The sequence below is a fragment of the Polyodon spathula genome, chromosome 1 (assembly GCF_017654505.1).
Source record: "Polyodon spathula isolate WHYD16114869_AA chromosome 1, ASM1765450v1, whole genome shotgun sequence".
NCBI classification, from domain to species: domain Eukaryota; kingdom Metazoa; phylum Chordata; class Actinopteri; order Acipenseriformes; family Polyodontidae; genus Polyodon; species Polyodon spathula.
In genome coordinates this window covers 16100578-16124921 of record NC_054534.1, presented here as the reverse complement: position 1 = coordinate 16124921, position 24344 = coordinate 16100578, and the positions used below count along the sequence as shown (strand labels likewise).

The 24344-nt window shown below is 35.5% G+C and overlaps 1 protein-coding gene across 4 annotated transcripts in view; it reads right to left on the bottom strand.

Annotated features, from left to right (window-relative positions):
- Positions 1-19569, bottom strand: part of LOC121314707 (polypyrimidine tract-binding protein 3-like) — a 77255-nt gene extending 57686 nt beyond the window's left edge. For 2 of the 4 annotated variants that reach the window (XM_041248257.1, XM_041248300.1), the window contains exons 1-2: positions 19448-19537; positions 7242-7285 (exon numbers count right to left, since the gene is read on the bottom strand). In XM_041248257.1, coding sequence (XP_041104191.1) covers positions 7242-7285; positions 19448-19451 — 48 coding nt within the window. In that variant the 5' untranslated portion in view covers positions 19452-19537. Of the gene's footprint in view, positions 1-6978; positions 7013-7241; positions 7286-19447 lie in introns of all 4 variants that reach the window. The other 2 variants (XM_041248285.1, XM_041248311.1) reach the window with 2 other exon arrangements.
- Between the last annotated feature and the right edge of the window lie 4775 nt (positions 19570-24344).

Below are 24344 nucleotides of genomic sequence, written 5' to 3'. Positions count from 1 at the left end.
ACAATGAAGAACAAAACAATGGAGGCAAGGCCAAGCAACAGCAATCTGTAGAAAGAGAGAAAGCACCAAACAGGGCCAACTAAACTTACAAATTACCACACCGTTTGCAGTTTTGCATGAAAAATGGCAAATATAAAATAAATTACATAAAAACAGGTCAGGAAAGGAAGCTGTAAATATTGCTCATATTTTGTACAGGACCTAGGTAAACTGTAAAAGGTGTAGTACATCATACGATTAACAAATGCAAAAACGCTAGTATCTGTAACACATCTCAATCCCTACTTTACCCCCCACTAAAATATCTAAAATGCTAATATGTATCTGATTTCTTCTTCTAATATAGCAGAGAGCTCCAAACATATTGCTTTAATCTGTAGTGGCCAGTTACAGTTCAGAGTACCCGTTGATCTGGCTGCATTATATATATGCTTTGCCCTGGTCTGTGCCATTTCTCCTGTATTTTCTCTAAAGACTGCATGACCGACCGACATTCCAAAACTCAGCTTCTTCTGGATGCCAAGAAAGTGAACTGCTGGATATTTAAAAAAAAAAAAAAAAAAAATGTAATAAGGCACAGCTTTTGTTTCTTACTGTTGTCTTTTTTTTTTTTTAAATGTCTGAAAATAGCACATAAGGTTTTCCACCAACTTTAACTCCCTTTAAATGTCACGGTTTGTATAACTCTACACTGAGACTGTGTGTTAGGCTTTCATCTTCAATCATATTTTGAAAGAAAAATAAAAATAGACAGTGGCCTACATTTTAACACTATAGGCAAATTGCCCACTCAGTACTGTCAATGCCTGCTGTGGAGAAACCGGGCCCATTAAATTGCATCCCTGCCATAGAGACATAGGCAGATTTCTGCATGTATCCTCAGATTCAAGTTTTGTCACAACTGAATAAGTGGTTTACTGACAAATCTGGAACACAAATACACTACTATACAAGAATTTTAAAACTGCCTATGTAGTTTTTCAATGTAAAATATTGAAGAAAATACAGAGACTGAAAACCATAAAAGTTCAAAGTTCACACAGACCCTAAGGCAAATTAGGGTCTGTGTGAACTTCTGAAATATAGTTAACACCAATGATGGAGTGTTAAAATGTAAATATGTATCTTCCATTGTTAAAATCGTATATCTGCAACTCCTGTGCATTGGCTAACTAACATTAACAAATAAGTAACATTCACAAAGGCACATTTAAGTTTTAACTTTTCAGGCTAGAAGATAATCTGGAGGGGTGCCATCATTTAAAACCACTGGAGTTTTCCCACCAGTGGTCACAACTGTATAAAATAAGCAGAAATTCCTTGACAATGCCTTGGCAGAGTGATTGTTGCAATACCTGGCAGCGACATCCATTCTCCACAGGGGAGGGGGTAGATGATTCAATCATGTGACGCTTACGGTAGGTCTTACAATGAGAAATAGTGCAGCTCCGGCCACAGACAACTAAACAGGAAAAGGACTGCGCTTGGTCTTTGACACAGCAGGAAGTTGGTAAGGAGGACCGCTGCAGGAAATCTCAGCAGATTAAAGATCTTGGAAAAAGGAGTTGGCCGAAAGTGGTTTTATTTCCACCCCCACCTCTCCTCAACGCATATTTCACAAACCACAAGTAGAAGAGGATTGTGATGCCGGATTCCAGCGTTGCCTACATCAAGCAAAAAGGGCCTTTCTGCAGGTCTACTAGAGGTGTACTTTACAGCAGTAGGCCCCACCACTACAGAATTAATTCAGAAGCTTATTCACAATGCTTGTCCAGATCCACTGGCTTGCAACTTGGGTCTTACACTCAGATGGATTTTCTTTGTAATTAGAAGCCAAAGGCATTGGGTTTTACTACTATTACATGAACAAAATGGAATACCAGATTGACGGTGAGCAGCAAATCTTTCTGTAATTTTTTTTAACCAAAGCTTATTTTTTTCTTGTCTTCTTAGTAAAATGAGAGAGTCCGACTCAAACGTATGCTTTAGGTAAGCTTTAGTGCTCGTTAACAGCTGCCACCTATACAACCATCCCTTCTCGTCATAGAAAAGGGCCCTCCAATTTTAAATCTTGAACAAATCAGACTGGTTCACAGAGAATATCGTGTATGACCAGACTAGTAGTAACAGCACACTTAAATAATGAACTTAAAACTTTCAATTCTGCATTCCACGTGTTCTTTCTGACCACAAATAACTGCTGTGCATTAAGAATGTGAAAAAAAAAAATAAAAAAAATCGATCAGCTATTACAAATACTGAGATATGACAAAATCCAACATTTTGGATTAATTAAAATGCATAAAATGGTATTGCAACCGTATACATACTGTCACCCCACAACATGTGGAATAACTTGCAACCAACATTTAATAAAATGTGGTGGTTCTGAAGATATAGGCATCTACTGAATTGGACTGAACACTTACACCAACATATAGTAGTTAGTTTGTATCATAAAAATAGGGTTCTTTTGTGTATTTGTCTGCAAAAAATATGTAAAAACACAAATAACAATTTATACCCTAGGTCTTCAGTAACACAATGTATTAACTAGACTATGTAAGGTCCATGGCCACTAGATAATGATGCTCAAATAAAACACCTAATAAAGGAACAACCATAACATGACAATCAGATGAACAGTCCTCAATCAATAAAATGTGCCTCCTGTGCAAATCTGATTACTACAAGAGGTGGTCTTTACAGTCAGGCAATTTTATTATAAGGGAATAGTTGTATATAACCAAGGGCTTCTTTAGGTTGCTATAGAAACGGTGTCCTTTCAAGAGTATTTTTTGTTCAGTACATTTTTATTTTCAAAATTGTTAGGTACATCCAACATGTCAGCACTGTGTGTTAAATGCAGGGTGAGCAAACGTTATGAAGATCGGAATAACTTGTTTCTTTCATAAAATGCAAGCACTCATCAAATCAAGGAAAGAGAACAGATCAAAAGCAATCAGACAACAGAGACAGTACAAGAGCAAAAGATAAAACAAATGAAAGTAAAAATGCACACTTCTGTTAACAGATTTCATGTTTTACTGAAGATCAAACAGGAAAAAATGTTAAACCAACTTGCTATACAATAAATAAAATTCCAATAAAACCGTAGCTGGCCAGCGCATGGAAGATTTTCAAGTGGGGGCTCTAGAATGCCAGATCCTTCTGAGGGTTTAGGTTATTGGATTGTGCAGCGTGTCTCGTTCCTGTATTTACAGATTTCAGTTTGTAATTCTAAATACAGTACCTGGTTACAGCATGTCGACTGATCTCTGCTGATCAGTTTTCACTCAGTTCAATGACTTCATGTGAAATTCCCAAATACAGTACATGTTGCAAGAAAATCTTTCCTCGCACATAGAGCACAACAAATGTATGTTAAATAAACAGCTGGACAAACGCAAATAAAATCAAATTCTATATAAAACCATGTCTACAGGCCTAGGAAAGGTAACTCCACACCGCTGCTGTACTATAAGAAGCATATCACCATTCACGCAGCAGACCAGAAAATGAATTGTGTGTATGTCATGTTATTTATGAAATTACGTTTTCCAAGGGTTATCTTTTTCTAAAGTTCCTGTGTTCCTTTCTAAGGTTAACAGTGAAAAAATAGTAATATATGGGAAATCCAATAACCTGTCCTTAAACAGGTTTTCTATGATTGTGTCAAAAAAAATCAGCACTACATTATGCAAAAGGTTCCAAAATGTTACATTATATTTCAGGCCAAATTATTATGCCAAGTATAAATTTAGAAAAATAAAGCACACACAGACAGTATGCTCAATACTGCAATAATGAGGTAGGACTGTCCCAGTAGATCTGCCCTAATTTGCAAACACACATACAAACTTCAAAATTATTGAAATTCAATTTCTATACACAGCTCAAGTGGTTAAATTTGTTCTCATACTGCACCTGCCATACCAGAGAAAACACACACTGTGTTAACCTTGTCAGTGCCCATGTAGACACCTGTTATTGTTTTGTGTCTGCAAAGTAGTGTGGATAAAAAATATCCTTATATAGCAAAAAATAAGTTACAATACACAACACTGTCATTTCATTGTCACATGGAGTCCTATTTCATCTAGCTTGTTCATATCTTCAGATGTCATTCAATAATCAGCATATGGACACAGGTTTACAATGGAGATGTGACATTAATATTTACAACAGGTGCAAAAAAAATAAAAATAAAAAAAAATCACAGAGGTGCACCAATGCTAGACTTTACAACAAAGACTATTAAAGGCCTAAACTGGAATAAAGCCTGTCTGCTTTCTTGAGGCCTGGATACCAGGATCTTCTGTACAGCACAAGCAAAAACTCCCGATAGGTTTTATCTAGACAAAAATGGTTCAATCAGTAACTCCTAGCAACTGAAAAGAAGAAGTAGCCCATTCAAGGATTAAACATATTCATTTCAAGGGGAGGCAGAGAATGAAAAACAAAGTTCTCATGGAACACAGGTTCCATAAATAATAAATACACTTTCACTAGAGTTGTTTAGATATTTTTTTTTTCAGTAAGCAAATTACTTATACAGTATATAAGTAATACAATGTAATACAGATACAGCATAAGGGAGCCTGCCACAAGCACAGGACTGAAAGATCACGTCCTAAATTACACATTACATTATGGGAACAATGAAAAATGTCAAATATTACATGCCAAAATCATAAACGGTGTTCTTCAGTTTCTAGTTAATATCCAATCAGTTTTAACAGGATATTTCTCACTAGAAAAAGACATAAGTCCAGGCATTTGGAGTTATTCAAATTGCCAAAGTCTTGCACGAACGAAATGATGGATCTCACCAATAAATCCTTTAAAAGAGAGCTACACTAACCACTGTATGGCACTGACATTTTTTTGTAACCTCTTACTAGCTTTATCACCTGTCTCTTTGTGTGTTGACCTTTTTATTCTTTTCTTTTTTTTTTTTTTAATTTAGGATATGCATATTTGTCAAGTACAACACAGCAGATACTAATCACATTTCTTACTGTTATATACAGTAATCATATCCTGTGCGGTGGAAGTAATTAGACACCAGAAATTAACTTTGACTTCCATAGTTCTGTCTTTGCTTAAAACTTTGATTTGAAATTTGCTGATATTTCAAAGAGCCCCAAAATCTTCAACAGAAGAGGTAAGGCAATGGTATGCACTCCTTTAAATGTTTTGTTGGCCAAACTACACAAAACATGGCAGAGATAACCACTTTCTGAGTTAGTTTAGCAATGATTTTATTTCATACTGAGCTTACCCACGTATGGATTTTTTTTTTTTAATTTTAAATGAGGTCACATTAAAAAATAAAACAACTCTCTTCTGACTTAATTTCATAATCAATCACATTTACTGCCTGTCAGTAAAAAACACACTTGGGCACACTATGGTTCCAGTTTGAATGTGGCTCTACCACTACTTAATCTATTTACTGAAGAGGAGGCTTCCTTTTCTCAATTACACAACGGAGGATGACAGATACCACAACACCTTCCATATCCTTGTCCTGCCTCAACTACAATGAATGGAAACTATCAATAGCGGTTGGGCTGTCCATCAAAGGAATACTTGCATGTACAACCATATACTCAATCTTGTGAAAAATTGATTTTGTGAACAATTTAGACATGACTGTTCACTAAGTCAGATACAGTGCAACACCATATACAACATAAAATAAATAAAACACAGATACAAAAAGGACACTCTCTCTGAGTCTACTAAACTAATCCAAAACCACAGAGGAATCAAATACTACTGCTGTTTGATTCATGAAAACAGGGCTCTCTCTTGCAGGTTACAGGCTAAAAGTGAATAAAGTTAGAAATGCTGGTTTTTAAAATCTTGGCACACAAAGCATCCTAATTTAAGAACAAAGAGCGGCATTATTTAGCAATTCAATTGAGTAGCCCAATGTTTTGTTTTTTCGTTAACTGTGAGGTTCTCTCAAACAACTTTTTTTTTTTTTTTTTAAATATACATTATTTGGTGTTCTTCAAAGTACTCTTGTGACTTCCACTTATTTCACTCATATGATGCACTGTACTGTAAATGGTGGTTTAAGTAATAGGCCATAAGAAACATCACTGTTCACAGCACAGTTTTCTACAGTGGACTATCATTTAATACCAATTAATTTCACTGCCAACAAAGCACTTCTATTGTACAGTGTCCCCATTTCATCCCTTTTTAGATAAACAGCAGCAAACAAAATATGGAAATCATTAATTAGGCTGCTTTTCCAAATATCCATCTAGAAATTGATCTTCGCTTATCTGACAGTTTTCACATAACCTACAAATCAATATAACTAGACACTGCAAATGTAGACTGCCTTTTAGGAACGATTTAGATTCTCGTCAGGAATTCAGGAATGTGAAACACTGCACGTCTCACACGTCTTTAATGGTTTTAGAGATTATCATTGACTGGAGCTATTTTATCAGATTAAAAAAAACAACAACAAAAAACCCCACGATTTATTGATATGTTGCGAGGTTCCTACCTAGTTTTTCAACGGGAAAAGATTTAGATTCAGGCATTATAATCCCCTGTTGGTAACTATAGTTCTTCCCTAGATAGACAGATAGCAAGATAGATAGATAGATAGATAGATAGATAGATATATAGATAGATAGATAGATAGATAGATAGATAGATAGATAGATAGATAGATAGATAAAGAGTAATGTAAGGGCTGTATTTCATCAAGGGGTTCTGTGACATCATAAACGAGCCATGTGCCCCACCCCCCACCCCATGGTGCAGTTCCTGGCGCTGGGCCTGGCTCTAACACTATACAGCTGGTTATCTCAGGGTGTACAAAAACAAGAGAAATGCACAAACACTGTATGGATGTTTCAAGAAAATACAATTAGTTGCATTAGAGATGACAGGGTAAAACTTCCCAAAGAAAGAAACAGAAACTGAAAAAAGAAATCAGATTCCTACCTTTAAACCGACTGTTAAAAGATCTGTAACGACACTGTGTGGAATAAAGGAAGAGAGACAATGGGAAACCAGAAGTTAGAAAGCAGGTTATTTCACAGCCAGCAGTAAAATAAAAGTTCAGTGGAAAAAAATAAAGGTTAATAAAGAGAGAATGCTATGAGATGTGAAATGTTTCCTGTAGTAAGAGTTACATGGAAAGTGGTTAGACTGCAAATTTCAAGCTGCAGTAGCAAGATGAGAGCCGATACCCTGTTTAAACTTACCAGCTGAAGTTGAAAACGTTTTAGCTCAAGTCGCATCTGAAGATCTTTTTCGGAGAGAGAAAGAGAGAAGGCTGTTTGTAAAGTGAATGTCACAGTGTTGAGTTTAACTGATCAAAAGTAACAAGAGCTCTTCATAAATAATTATACAAAGACTTAGCCTCAGTTATTGTGCACAGGCACACTATCACTGCTATGCAATTCATTATTTCTCAAAACCATTGACAACACAAGCTTGCATAGGCTATTTTTAGCCCGCTGGGTTTACACAAAGTCAGTACATCATTTAACATGCCCTTAATTCTTCAAACTTAAACAGGGTACAACAACTCTGCTGAGTTCTGACATATTCCTACAGCTGGTGTGGATTTGGTTTGGTAAATAAACACAAAATCATCCAGTCCTCATCACTTGTTTCCACTTTTTATATCATCACCTAAATTACAAAATTCAGACTCCTGACAACTTGCTGTAGCATGGACACTGTAAACAACCAAGTACCTTGCATCCCCTTCCATGTAATCAAAATAAAAGTGTATGTATTGAATAAAAATAAATTGTAAGAAATAACCTATAAGTAAATAATAATAATTTATGTCATAAAAGCATTTGCCATATTATTCAAAACTACATAAATGGTCCCAAATATACTTTTATTTAATGAGCAAAACAGTGGTTTTAAATAAGCCACCAACTACTTCAGAGGGTCCTCATGACATGTAGGCCTCACATGACATGTAGGCATCATATGACATGTGCTTGGACTCAATGTAAACTCCTAAATAAAAGCAGCACCATCTTTCTGCTGGGGCAACCATATTTAGTTGATAAAACTATCACATATTTTGTTGAAACACAAACATGTTAAGAATTTAAAAAAAGTAAGGCACTGGAATATTCCCATGGACAGCCAACACTACACTGGTGCAGCTAACTGCAATTTCAAGGAAGTCTTCATCAGTTCTACTAAAAACCTGCAGTAGCCAGGAGATCTAAACAACTGAATCCCTGGTTATTTACAGCTGCGTGCAAATGAACTGAACTTCTGTCTACCATAGACTATACAACATAAAAAAAAGCTTTTACTGTATCTGGAGGGCACCACAGTATTGGCTTTCCAGTCATTTCAGTTTTCTGATCAGAATTTTAATGTACTATAGTATGATTTTACCCAGGAATTTCCCCCCCATCTATTTTGTCCATTTTATAACGCAGGTTAAGGAAAATGAGAATGGGTTGCAGGTATTGCAGACGAGAAAGAGAACAAATAACAATCATGCTGCATCTTCTAAAGCCCTAACACAGCAACTAATAGTACTGCTGATACTGTATCAACACCTGTAAAAAACACTAGTATAGTGTGTTCCATAGTTCTTAACCTCACCAGACTAAAGGGACTAATGGCAAATCAATGTCCTATTGTAAGTGACTCTGCATATAATGCACAGTTCACAGCCTATCTCTGTAAAGAGCTTTGTGATGGTAGTCCACTATGAAAGGCACTATATAAAAATAATCATATTATTATTAATAATAATAATAATAATAATAATAATTTATTATTATTATTATTATTATTATTAATAATAATAATAATAATAATAATAATAATAATAATAATAATAATAATAAATAAAAACCCCACCCTTTCAGATCTTCAAAGCAGTTTCACTATCCATTACATTTGACATGATCCATGAGTTTAAAAAAGTGCAATTTACAAAATATGCAAAAAGTACAATCACTTTGGAAGTCTTAATACATGAGTTTACAAGCTACTTGCACACTATAGCAATCACATAGCTTTTTTTAAATCTAATCACTCAGCTGCAAATTGTCATGCTTCACAGATACAGCACCTTTCCTGAATTCAAATTAAAAAACAAAGTCTAGTCTAACGATATCATGGGGGTCAGGAGCAGGGTTTTCCCCAAGAAATCTGTACAGCCGGGTGGCAGACCATTATAGCCAGGAGCACTTTTAACAGAAAAATAAACTTGCCTTACCTTAAATAATACAACACAGAATTTGAATAATGTGTTGTCTTTCATTGACTGTATCTGGTTGCGCTTTTTATGTTCTACTTTTTCATTCCTGTTTTTATTTTATGATAAATTACCCTGCTTATTTAGGCACTCTATGATTTGACTGGGGAAGATAATGCAAGTTTACTGGAGTTCACAAAACAAACGAAAACCGTAACCTTTTTATCTTAATTATTGAGCTTATTCCTTCATTTAAATTGTTCTCTTTATGTTCATTTTTCAGGGCATTTTGTTAATGCATGTCTATTTTTGTTTTTCACTGTTCATTTTAACCATTTTTTTTTTTACACAACAGTACTCACACACATTTGGTCACCTTTTCTTCTTAAAGGCATAAAGCTTCTATATATGGACCCCCAATATCTCTCACAAGCACCTGTGTACATATTTTTACGATATCACAACAAAAGCAATACGCTTTTTGTTTTTGGTGCATAGCTGTTATGTACTATATATCACCTTACAACACAATAACATGACAAATAATGGACTGAATGCTAACATCCAAAAATAATCTTAATATTTTTTTTAATAAAGTAGCCGGCGCAAATATAGTATTAAGCGGTGGGATTGGGTCAATTGTTGGCTTATTTTGAAATCACTACATTCATTGTCACTATTTTTAATAATCTAACATGGGTTGCACTTGTTTGGGCTTGTTTTGAAGAACGACGTTGCTATTTTTCTGTCAGAAATCTGGCAACCCTGAGCACATTCAATTCTTATTGTTAAAGGCACAGTAGCAACTGCAAGACAGGCAGATCGGGTTTTTCCAGCCGGATGGCCCGCCCGGCTGAAAAGGCCTTGGGAGAACACCGGGGATGTCAAATTTTAGCATACACCCACTTAACTAAAACTAAACTAGTTTTTTTTGTTGATTCAATCAGGGTGTTATTTACTTGCTTTTCAACGAATGGCTCAAATTTTGAACATTCCGTATATTAGCTACCGAATGTGAATCCCTGCTTCTAGCAATGCACTTACACAATTTCTAAATGTTAGTTTAGCTTTTTTTTATTGTGTGGGTTTATTTTGCCTCTCGGTTTATTCCTTTGTCAATCTGCAGCATCAATATGTTTAAAAGGTGCATTTTACTGTATTTTAGTCTACTTTGGTTTTACAGACGCTGATTAATACTCGAACCCTACTGCAATGTAAAATCAGGTAAATTAGTCTAGTATATAAATATACCTGCCAACAGTTTCTTTAGAAATGTATATTTCAGCCTACCAAATTGGTGTGCAATAACTATAAAGTGTATTACATTTCTCAAGCAGAAATAATGCTTATGAAAAGTAAGCAGTAACCACCCTTCACTGAAAGTCAGCACCAAGAAGCTTTTTGTGCTACCTTGTTAAAAAGCTGAATTTGGTTGCTTATTATACTAGGGAGCACTGCACATTCTGCTCTCAGCAGGTAGTAGCACATTGGCCTCTGAACCAGAAGATGAAAGGTCTGCATCCTGCTTGAGGTTAGGCGGACACACAATCTGTAACAGTACCAATGTTCAGTGGTTAAATAAGTGAAATCAAATGCTTTGTAGTAGGCATGACTACTGTAGCTGGGCTCATACATTTACACCTGTATGAATTCTGAACTAGTCACAAAATGGAGGGGTCATTATGGCTGACTTCACTACATTGAACATTCTGAAAGAAATGAAACATAAACAAATCACACAGATAATACATAACGTTAAAATAGGATTTGCAAGAAGAAAACTACTCTTCCATAACAAACCTAGAAATTTAACAGATCACAAATGGCCACTCTGAATCCTGTTTTTTTGTGAGTAATCAATTGCAACCGATCACAAATGGCCACTCTGAATCCTGTTTTTTTGTGAGTAATCAATTGCAACCTAAGAGTAAATAACAAACACAGGTGCATTTATTATTGTCAAACTGGAATAGTGACCTTGGAGTCTTTAGCAAAATTCCGGCCACAAGAGCTTCTGTTTTACAAGAACCTTTTTAAATGACAGAATGCTGCAAAACCCTTCTAAAAAAGGAGCTATAGGGCTAAAGCAGCAAAAAAAACAAACAAAAAAAACATTGTTAAAAAGGTAGTGTTTGTGATCTATATTTAAAAGTGCATCTGTTTTACACAGCCTATTTGCATGATATTCCTAGATTCCCATCTCACGATGTGACACTTACTATGAAAAGGAAACGCACAACCAAAAACAACTCAACTTACTTTAATGGCAAAACGGGTGTTTCTCATCAATTAGAAATGTGGGCCCTGCTAAAAGATCAAAGCAAGACCCCTTTGTTTTACTGGAAGCGAGGATCCTTTTTAACATCCGACCGTGAAGGCTACCACCCCCCCCCAACCACCCCTTGATTAATGATCTGGATTGAAATGCATCTTAAATTTCAATCACACAACAAAGCAGAAATATTACAAGGAAAAAACAAGAAAAATACAAGGTCCAGAAATATTACACATAAGTAGGCATCCTAGTTTTCCGCAATAAAAAACAAAAACAAAACACAACTCTGATAGTAAACACAAATCTCTGTTATTCTGCAATTAAAATAAAGGCTAAAATTACCCCACTATAAAACAGACAAACAGTACCAATGAATAACAGTCAACACACAAAGTATTTATTGGTACACTTAAATTCTAAGGAAGTTACAAGGTCACCAATGCCATCAAATCAAAAACATAAACAAACTTACCATTTTACTTTAAACATTACAAATGCTTCTGTGTAGTACGGCCTAATACAGATCAAAAAAATGTATTCATATTAGCAGGGCTGCAACGAAGGGTACATTTTACCTTCGAAGGTTTGGAACATATTAACGAAGGAAGGTTCAAACATTCAATGGCTCTCATTTGCATAATGTATTGGTGACATCAGCATAGCTACTTGTTTATATTTGATTGAAAAAATCCTATTTTACAGGCAATCCATTCAAATGGAATAAAGCATTCACATGTAGTTTAAAAATACGTTGTGTAGAACAGTAATCATGTTTTTATAATTTAAATAAAAATACACGTTTATTTACACGTAATTGAAGCTGCTTGAGATCTAAACTGTAAGCTTGCATTGCAGCAGCACCAACTGCAGTGGACAAAGCTTTATTTAACAGTCACTGTTGCAAGTCACATTTTACTACTACTAAAAATATTAATAATACTACTACTAATATGAATTTACGCTTGTCGAGTGACCCCAGAGATTGGTTATTCCTCCATGATATGAGTCACTTGCAGTCTGCATTCAACTTTTTGAGATTGTTACTTTTTGGATAACACAAGCTGAAGCGGGGAGGGACGGATGGTGCTCAGTTTTCAAAATATAAATTATTAGTGTTAGCGTATATTTTGTATGTTTCAAACATATTCTACCACAGCACTTCTCTTACACTGTCTTGTACACTAGGTATACAGTACATATTTTACTGAAGCAATGTAGCTACTAGAGGTACGAGCCCACTGCTTTGGATACTATACCCTGCGCCAGTTGTATGTAACGTATAACGATGTGGTAGAGGATTTTATTAACTATTTTTGTTTACGCAATATGCAATATACAAATCCAAAAATCAAATTTTGCATGCGAGTGGCATTTAATGTGTGATTTATAGTATTCACACAGTCAAACAGTTTCTGTTAATAGGAAGAAAAAAAAAAGAAAAACAGCGTGTGAACACATCTGACGAACCGTCAAAGGTTTAAAACAATCTTCGAATCCCTGGCTAGCGAACGAACCTTCGAACACAGCCCTCTGTATTAGTTTATCTCCGAGTTAGGCTTGGTCATCTGGATGGCTATTGCCGAACTCACTGACCCGATCTTGAGGAGTGATTTTGATTGTTTTCGGCATGTTTAACCCTTTAAAGACCGGGATCGTGTTAACACGATCATACTGAAGTGGGCTTCTAGACCGTAATGGTGTAAACATGATAAAACATTAAAAAAAAAAAAAAAAACACACACTTTGTTTTGATGACTACAGGGCCACTGTACTTTCCCGCTAGGTTTTTTTTTTCATGTGCCATCACAGAGGGGTATTTAGTGTCTAAAGGGCAGAGAAAGTTTTGGCAACGCAGTCAGAAAATACACCAGAGCTTGCCTCTGAAAAACTTGTAAGGTAAGAACGACACTGAAAAATGCTGTAAATCTGATGTATTTGACAGTTATATTAGAACATTTATTCTGTCATGTGTTTTAATATACAACATTCATAAATATCAAGAAACAAGTGGATATAAGCAGAACTGAAGTTATCAGGTACATTTTTGTTTTCCTTATTACTGACAATAATGGAAGGAATAACATTTTATTTATGAATATTTATTGTTAGAAAATAAAGCAAGAGTAGTGTCCACTATGTCTTACAAAGACCCTGAGAATAAGCGTATATTATGTCATTGCAATCACCCTGGTGAAACAATGTCTTGTAATTTACTCAAACATAAGTATTTTATAATGTTCCCCAGAGTGTTCTGAAAAAAAGGACAGTATTTCTAAGATGCTACTGTAAAAATAAAAAAAGATTTTGTGAATTTTATAAGAGTCAATAAGTAAGCTGTAGCTATGTTTCAACGTGAATGTGACACTGTACCTCATTCAACCTTGACCTCTGTACACCAGAAGCAGTTTTACGCAAATTTTAAACACAATTACCTGTGTTGATGATTATATTTGATAAGTGTACTGAATACCAAACAAACAAACAAAAAGCCTTGCATGGTTTTTGCCCCACCTCGTCTAAAACAAAAAATTCTCCACCTGCATAGAAAATCGAGTTTTCCACGTTATTCCTCAGCAAATGGATTCCTCGGATCCCTGCACATAAGCAACATTAAGATGACAGGGAGTTAAAGGCTAAGGAAATGTCATGTTATTCCACTCAGCAGGAAATCACTCTGTGGACAGACAGTCATGCTCATCTGCACCGTGCATCAAAGCAACAGCAAACAGTCATTTCAAACACATAAATAATTAAGCACTCGTTCATATGATGGATAATACCATTTACGTATCTACTCTAACATTACACCACAGTCATTCCTTACAGGCTGCAAATATAGAACCGTTACGTTTTGCTTCGCACCTTCAGACCTGCATTAGATGGATAAGTATACGATTTACATGGTTGTTTCTGACATTTGGTTATATGAAAGTCTAAGGGTATTTTGCTCTTCATTCATCCCCTTTTTGCAAATCCAAAACAGAAACATTTCACACGTCACCCAAACTGCTGACATACTGAAAGAGAAACATTAGTATTCTTTAAAACAAAAACTTAAAATAAACTTTCCCCATATAATCAACTCTAAGACCCAAGCACATTCTTATTAAACGTCTGGCGCACTTGATTCATTGCTGGATTAATGTATAAGCAGATGTTTTAAAAATGTTGGTTGCCCAAAAAGCTTCGTTTAATCTTACTCCTACAACTAAATGTTGAATTTAAAGTAAAGTAATGCCATTCTGTACAGGGATTTTTAAGGGAGTCTCATTAGTTACAAGTACTGTTTGCCTCCCCCACTGAATCTGATCTCACAACTCCTTCTGTGAAGCCCCCACACTACTTGTAATTAACCAATAATAAATCAGTTTTCAGCAACCAGAGCAGACCACCCAAACAGCAGGATCAAACACTCCATTTATTATCCCACATCATAAAACAGGAGTCTGTTTAAAGTATTTATTTTCGTTTAATATTTGGGAGCTATGGGAAATGTCAACTGGAATAATGTGATGTTTGTTTTGACTGCCCAGGTAGGATACTGAAGGTTGTTTTTTAGTTATGCATTAAGTAATAATATTTAATATTAGGCATATTAGAATCCGTTTTCTTTCTTAAAAGTTTAAACTTTACCATATTGGGAAAAGCCATCATGACAAGCCCTCCGTTGCTGTTGCTTTATTATACATCATTGTGTGTGAGACCACATGTGTACATGCATGTGTTTACATGTAGTTATAGCTACTGTAGCAGGACTGGGAAACGTATTGAGTAAACAAATTCCAAAGTGGAGAGTAGACACACAACCTCAAATTTGGATACATGTATAATGGACCCTGGGTGGATGGCTCTGGTGCCACAATCATGGGGTTTCCATGCAATTTAGTTTTTTTAACTCAAGATATTTACACGCAAAAAATGTCTTGTGTAAAATGCTTTTTTGGGTTTCAACTCGCTCAGTTTATTTTACTCGAGTAAACCAGGCTTTTCACCCGACATCATGCAAATGAATGGGAAAGGTGGGGGTTTATATGTAAATTAGCTATGTGTAAAGTAATTGTGCAGTTTTTGAAGATTACTAGTGAAATTTTGTGAATATGTGGTTACCATGCGCAGAAAACTGGTACACGAGTGAATCTAAGCTGCTGTAATAAAGCAAAATACCTCATGCCTGGCTGGTTAACAATGTGTTTTACCAGTCTTGCACAAATTGTTTTTCAACTGACATTAGTAGTGAATACTGATGTATCTTACGACTCATTAATTAAAAATTAAGTCAGGAGGTATAAAATGAAACTGACCAACAGGTATTGCATATAGTAGCGATCTCAGTTCCCGCAAGCAGGCGCATCACACAGGGGGAGGCAATCCACACACAGGCAGAGGGCAGACGCGAACTCGAACTAAAGCATGACACCGATAGCGCTGTACAAAAGCCCTGCTGCTGCTTTCCCCCATGCACGCTACACTGTGTGTTATATATATATATATATATATATATATATATATATATATATATATATATATATATATATATATATATATACACACACACACACACACACACACACACACACACACACTCAGAAAGTCTAGAAAACCTTGAACTTTTTTCACATTTTGTTGTGTCAGTGCCTCAGAGTTTCATGCATTTAAATTAGGATTTTTTTTTCCACTTATCTACACACCATACTCCACACTGTTAAGGGGAAAAAAGTTTTTATTGAGAAAAAAATATATTATATATATATATATATATATATATAAAATATATACAAAACTGAAAGATCATAATTGGATAAGTCTCCACCCCCTGAGTTAATACTTGGTGGAAGCACCTAAGGCAGCAATTACAGCTATGAGTCTGCTGGGATAGGTCTCTACCAACTTTGCACATCTAGAACTGTTCAAACTCTGTCAAGTTCCTTGGGGAGTACTGATGGACAGCAATCGTCAAGTCATGCCACAAATCTGAAATTGGATTAAGTTCGGGGCTCTGACTGGGCCACTCAAGGACATTTAAGCTTTTATTTTTAATTAATTTCTAGAATATTTTTTTTCACTTGGAAGTTGTGGGGTAGGATGTGTAAACAAATGAAAAAAAAAACTATTTTAATTCCAGACTATAAGGCAACAAAAGGTGAACATTTTGAAAGGGGGTGTAGACTTTCTATAGGCACTGTGTGTGTGTGTGTGTGAATATATTATATATATACACACATATATATATATATATATATATATATATATATATATATATATATATATATATATATATATATATATTTCATTCAGGCAATACAGCACATAGGGGATCTGATGCTACGTACACTACCCTGGCTTAGAAGCCCTACCAGTCGGCTGATAGCTGCTGAGGAAGCATTCAACACCACGCTTGGGCAAATACTGGTAGTGGGCACTTGAATGGGAGGTGGTAGATACTGGTGAAATGGACTGAAGTGCAGCATTAGTGTGTTCGCAAAATTGGCACTGCCTGCTGTGAGACAGACAGGGGAAGGTTACCAGTGTTGCCAAGTCTCACGAGAAAAAAAAAAGCGACACTGCCTTTCAAAACATGTAAACCCATGTTACAGTATAGGTGTTTATGCATGTTCCAACCAGCAACTCTCAAAACAAGCCCAATTATGCTTGTTATAAGCAGATACGGCAACTGTGAAGGTTACCTCAGCCGCCAGTTTCAATTAGACAGGAGCGATCTGAGGAGTCTCATGCTGTCAGAGATTCTCTCCTTTCTTTTAAGTTGTGTTGGATTTACTGTTGTGTCAAATATTAATGATGCAAACCAATAAAACACAGTCAACATGTTCACTTGAATTTTATTTGATCAGTTCTGTGGGAACATCGACAACTTGTTGGATGTTGTTGTGCTGTTTTGGGCGATCGAGCTGGCTCATGACATCCAGTTCACCAACTATATTTACTAATGTGGAGGGCAGACACGAGTTGTCTTAGGAGATAGCTGGGATCAAAAAAGGGCAGGAATGAATTCAGTTAGACATTTAAGCAGCAAGGGTATTCTCAAACAGCTGCATTAACACTACAACACTGGCATAACACAGTTCATGGTAAGTTGTTTTATACAGAACTGTAAACCCACAAAAGAGATACAACATGACAAACCAGACACAGCAAAACACAATAATAAAAAAGCCTCCCTCGTTATCATTAAGGTGAACTACACCACTGCTAACCATAAAAATCGCCCATCAGCCACTACTTTCTGCTGTCTTGGAATCCACAGTAACAACAGACCTGCGCCCTTGAAATATTTAAATAAACACGCTCACTCACATTTACACGTGAAATGTGGGTTTCCACGCCCTATCGCTCTCTTTGGCCGTTTTTTTCGGCCACAAACCTGATTTACCCGAGTAATTTTCCCAAACGTGTATGCATAGCCATTTCACTGTAAATTGACCCGCATGGAAACCCTGTGATTGATACGATTTATTGGAACTGGTGAGCCAAAACAAGTCAATACAAATACAATAAACTGTTTGTCGCCCACAAACATAATTCAAGAGGATGGAATTGTAATGGTACTTAATGAATCAAAACATTACAGATAAGTTGGAATCTTCAGATGCGTGGTAAAGGTCATTATCACATACTGAGCCAGGCTATATAATCAGAAGGTACTAAAATATTGATGCATGTTTTACAAATGAGTCAAATGGAACACTCATCCTTGCAACACTATTTTCGAGCTATTAGCTAAATCGACTAGTATTCTGAAGTTGAAACAATGTACTTCCCTGATCCCGAAGAATGGAAAGGGCTTTTCAAACCTATTAATGCACAACATACATTTTAGCAACATACGGAATGTTTTTATTATACACAGCGACTGTTGCCGCTGTCATAAAATATATATATATATATATATATATATATATATATATATATATATATATATATATATATATGCTGCATTTTTATCTTGTAAATGGGCAGTTTAAGAAAAGTAACAGGTACATCTGTGTTGGAATATCACAACCTTATAGAATACACTTCTATGGGGGAAGGTGGTTCTGGAAGACAAGATGTGTCGTTTTCTCTTTTGTTAAAAGATGTTTGTAATGAATTCGATTACTTAAGCTAATTATCATTAAACTGTACCTATAACATATATATCATATATATATATATATATATATATATATATATATATATATATATATATATATATATATATATATACCCTAGTAATTAAAATGAAATTATGTATCAGTGTTGATACTTTTGGTGTGGAACAGTACACAGTAACGCCCCTACCAAGACACAAAATCAAAATGGCAGCAAAACATAAAACCAATAATATATCCACTACAACAAAACGAATCCCCCAAAACGAAAGGAAAGTTAATTTAGCAGATTTGTAAAGAAGTATGTGGCTAAATATTCGAATCGCTTTGCATTCACATAAACACGTCTTGCGAACAATGACAAAAGACCTGCACTTCTCCAAAGTTTCCGAAGATTTCAAGAAATTCCTTCATAATTCTAACTCAGCTAAAACAATGAAAACTGCCATATGGTGCAATACTTCACTACTTTCTTTACTTTGTTTGTAACCTCCCTTTTCTTAACCAAACATTTATAGGTATTTATGAATAAATCAAAAACAAAACACGCACTATCAGAAACACTTAATGCTAGCTCCCTCCTCTCTTCTTTTCTTCCCTTCGCTTCTCGGTTACAGTCTTTCAATTATAAACATACGCTCAGCACTCAAGACTCAAAAGGGGCCAAACGCGAAAAAAAAAGCAATGCGGGAACCGATTACAACAAAAAGTGCAGTTGAAGGGACGATGGTGCTGTATAGTTTATCTTGATTGATATTATACTTATGCATAATTATTTATTTTGTAAATCAAATGTCTTTCGTAGTTTAGGTTGTCAGAGAGTGGAAATGAGATTGCACTTACCCATCCATTGCACAGAAAGAGAGAACAGTGTCTGGAATGAAGCTGAACTACTGGTTCAGTAAGATGAGAACATGGATTAGGGTGGTGGTGTTTCACAGTACAGCGGTCAGCTCTCAAACACACACACACACCCTCGCTATACTCTCATTGGCACAAAGACGCGCTTCCTGCTGCTGACGTGAACACAGCAATACACAAATATGCCCAGACAAAACTCCACACAAAATGGCTTCTCCTGTACCATTGCTCAGGCTGCTGATAAAACAGTAACACACACACTGACTACTAGAGGCTGCCATTGTAAACTGTTGTTTGTTGAGCCCCATAGTTAATTTGGAAATCAAAATTAATTTGGAATTAAAATTAAGTTATCTATTGGTCACCAGCAAGAACCAGTTTGGTTAGTCATCAACTGGAATTCTGGATATGGTAGCACCGTTTGTATAGTGTGTCTGTCTGTCTGTCTGTCTGTCTATATATATATATATATATATATATATATATATATATATATATATATATATATATATATATTTTGGAGCAAAAGCTTAGTTTTAGCAAACGAATATCATATGGAAAGTTTATGTATAGTTGGACTAAAAAACCGTCTTTTCTTTAAATTGAAAAAAACAAAATGTTTTTTTTTTTTTTTGTGTTTTTTTTTTTTTAATGTCTTGTCAAAATACATGTTTACTGAGGCTTCATTAACTTTGCTGCAGGGCTGCAAAATATCAGTTGCCAATATTACTACTTTATTGAATTGCAGTTAAAAATTGTTTATAGCTTTGTTATTTGGTATTTTACCTACAGAAATGAGTGGAACCCAAACCTTAGATCACAGTTAAAGATGCTAACAATGCAATAATTATGAATGTGATTACTGGTATGCTATTGATTTGTACACACCAGAGGGAATTTTTAAGAAACTTATTTTTAGTATCCCAAGAGACAACAGGCAATAATTACTATTATTCTCTGTTACTTTTGATGCTGTCATCAACTGTACATAATGGAAAATTGAGCTTTCTATATTAATGGGTGCAGACACCAAAGTGCATTTCTTCTGAGCTGGGATTGAATCCTTGCTCTTCAGATAAAGGTATTGAGGATAGTCAATTAGGCCAACCCATTTTTTCCTCATACTTCTTGGTTATCAAAGAACTACAGTTCAAATGAAAGAATGGACTCTGTGGACCTGCCCCTGTTCAGATTAATGATTTGTTCAGAGTATTAAATCTAATCTCAAAATGCCTGGTCTCCTACAATTAGAGAAAGTTGTACATTAGTTTCGTACCTTTGTATAGTACCTTACAGGGACTGTAGATCTGTGGATGTTCTGTATACATGTGCAGGTCACTGCTTATAATATCTAAATGTACCTGTGCAGAAATTCAAATTCCACAGCTGTGTTCACTAGATTTTTGGATGATTCGAATACCAGGGTTTGGAATTTCCAAAGTATAATTGGATTGCTTTTTAAAGGATTATTTTTTTGGCACTGGTCTGATATGAGTGAATTTGTTTTCAGCTTGCCATCCCAATTTCCAATAACTGATAAGTGCAAAGACCCCAATGTTATATGTGACTCATATCGCTGTTGTGCATTCCAGTTTGAAAAGCAACCAATATTTAAATCAGTATGCTAAGATGTAAACAGACTTTTATTATGAATTTTAAAAAAGGTACTGTATGCATACATTTTGTACTGTGATAGTAGCAATATTCTAAATTAAACCTTGGTTAAATAAAAAAATAAATACTACCATGCAAGGGCAAAACAAATCCCTTTCAGAAGTAGACTTAATCCCCCACACTTTCTATGTAAGTCAGGGCCAAATGGATCATTGAAATGAATGATTTCCATTAGGATAACTGGAGGAAAAAAAATCTGATTTTGAGTTTTTTTTTTTTTTGGTAGATCATACAAATTGCAAAAGCTAGAAGTTAAAGTTCAAAGCTATCATAGTAGTGATGTCAAATTGTCTTGTGCTGCATTGTTTTTGTAGTAATGCGTTGAGAAAATACTTTTTTGGACATTGTACATGACAGTCGAAAAATGTGAGTGTATTACTTGGGCTATCAAATCTACATTTAATACATAAAATTCTGATTTTACTATTTATTATGTGCACAAGCTACACACTGTTTTAACTGTTTTCTGCTTTGGATGTGTGTTTGTTTTTATGAAATTGTGTATACACTGTCATAATGCTTTCCCCCAAAACCCCACCAAATGTTTAATATCGATCTATAAGCATATCTGTGTGTGCTTACATATTGACGTGATTTGCAATATTAGGCAAACCCTCTAGATTAAATACATTTTGACATATTGTATAGTATTAAGTTAAAGTGATATACAACACATGTATCAATAAACTATGAATAAAAACATTGCAATCCTCATGAAACAGTGATACATTTTAGGGTTAGATTTACTAATCTTTTGCACTAGCTCAAACTTGCTCCACTTTCTTTGAAGTGAAATACAAATTTAGAAATAAACTTTTTTTCAAAAAGATTATTTACGTTATTTCTCATTAGTTTTTGTAACTAACAGAAAAATAAAGTGAACATACATTACAATGGTGCCAAAAAAACTAGCTAATCTAGGCTCTTCAGTTAAAAATAATTAAATCAACAGCTACACTTTGCCAGTCAGGAATCAATTTATGAAGCATCTTACAAAATAAAATAAACAACTTAGAATGTTGCTGAAAAGCATCATTTGACAATAGGCTTGGTCTAGTGTTTATTTAATTAAATCAGTTGTTGCAAACATGCTCCTTTCTACAAAACGCTCGGCATCTTTAAGTATTTCTTCCAATTCCCATATTTTGCTGGTCACTAGTCCACCAGACAGTAAGTAGTGCAGGATTTTCAGCAAGTTGACTATGTACATACAGTGGCTTGCGAAAGTATTGACCCCCCTTGGCATTTTTCCTATTTTGTTGCCTTACAACCTGGAATTAAAATGGATTTTTTGGGGGTTTGTATCATTTGATTTACACAACCTGCCTACCACTTTGAAGATGCAAAATATTTTTTATTGTGAAATAAACAAAAAAAAAAATGTTGTTGCCTTACAACCTGGAATTAAAATTGATTTTTATTTGGATTTCATGTAATGGACATACACAAAATAGTCCAAATTGGTGAAGTGAACTGAAAAAAATAACTTGTTTAAAAAAATTCTAAAAAAAAAATAACGGAAAAGTGGTGCGTACATATGTATTCAACCAATTACCTTCAGAAGTCACATAATTAGTTAAATAAAGTCCACCTGTGTGCAATCTAAGTGTCACATGATCTATCACATGATCTCAGTATATATATATATATATATATATATATATATATATATATATATATACACACACACACACACACACACACACACACACACACACACACACACACACACACACATATATATATATATATATATATATATATACACACACACACACACACACACACATATATATATATATATATATATATATACACACACACACACACACACACACCACACACACACACACACACACACACACATATATATATATATATATATATATATATATATATATATATACACACCTGTTCTGAAAGGCCCCAGAGTCTGCAACACCACTAAGCAAGCGGCACCACCAAACAAGCGGCACCATGAAGACCAAGGAGCTCTCCAAACAGGTCAGGGACAAAGTTGTGGAGAAGTACAGATCAGGGTTGGGTTATAAAAGAATATCCGAAACTTTGAACATCCCACGGAGCACCATTAAAGCTATTATTAAAAAATGGAAAGAATATGGCACCACAACAAACCTGGCAAGAGAGGGCCGCCCACCAAAACTCATGGACCAGGCAAGGAGGGCATTAATCAGAGAGGCAACAAAGAGACCAAAGATAACCCTGAAGGAGCTGCAAAGCTCCACAGCGGATATTGGAGTATCTGTCCATAGGACCACTTTAAGCCGTACACTCCACAGAGCTGGGCTTTACGGACGAGTGGCCAGAAAAAAGCCATTGTTTGAAGAAAAAAATAAGCAAACACATTTGGTGTTTGCCAAAAGGCATGTGGGAGACTCCCCAAACATATGGAAGAAGGTACTCTGGTCAGATGAGACTAAAATTGAGCTTTTTGGCCATCAAGGAAAATGCTATGTCTGGCGCAGACCCAACACCTCTCATCACCCCAAAAACACCATCCCCACAGTGAAGCATGGTGGTGGCAGCATCATGCTGTGGGGATGTTTTTCATCGGCAGGGACTGGGAAACTGGTCAGAATTGAAGGAATGATGGATGGCGCTAAATACAGGGAAATTCTTGAGGGAAACCTGTTTCAGTCTTCCAGGGATTTGAGACTGGGACGGAGGTTCACCTTCCAGCAGGACAATGACCCTAAGCATACTGCTAAAGCAACACTCGAGTGGTTTAAGGGGAAACATTTAAATGTCTTGGAATGGCCTAGTCAAAGCCCAGACCTCAATCCAATTGAGAATCTGTGGTATGACTTAAAGATTGCTGTACACCAGCAGAACTCATCCAACTTGAAGGAGCTGGGGCAGTTTTGCCTTGAAGAATGGACAAAAGTCCCAGTGGCTAGATGTGCCAAGCTTATAGATACATACCCCAAGAGACTTGCAGCTGTAATTGCTGCAAAAGGTGGCTCTACAAAGTATTGACTCTGGGGGGGTGAATACTTATGCACGCTCAAGTTTTCTGTTTTTTTGTCTTATTTCTTGTTTGTTTCACAATAAAAAATATTTTGCATCTTCAAAGTGGTAGGCAGGTTGTGTAAATCAAATGATACAAACCCCCAAAAAATCCATTTTAATTCAGGTTGTAAGGCAACAAAATAGGAAAAATGCCAAGGGGGGTCAATACTTTTGC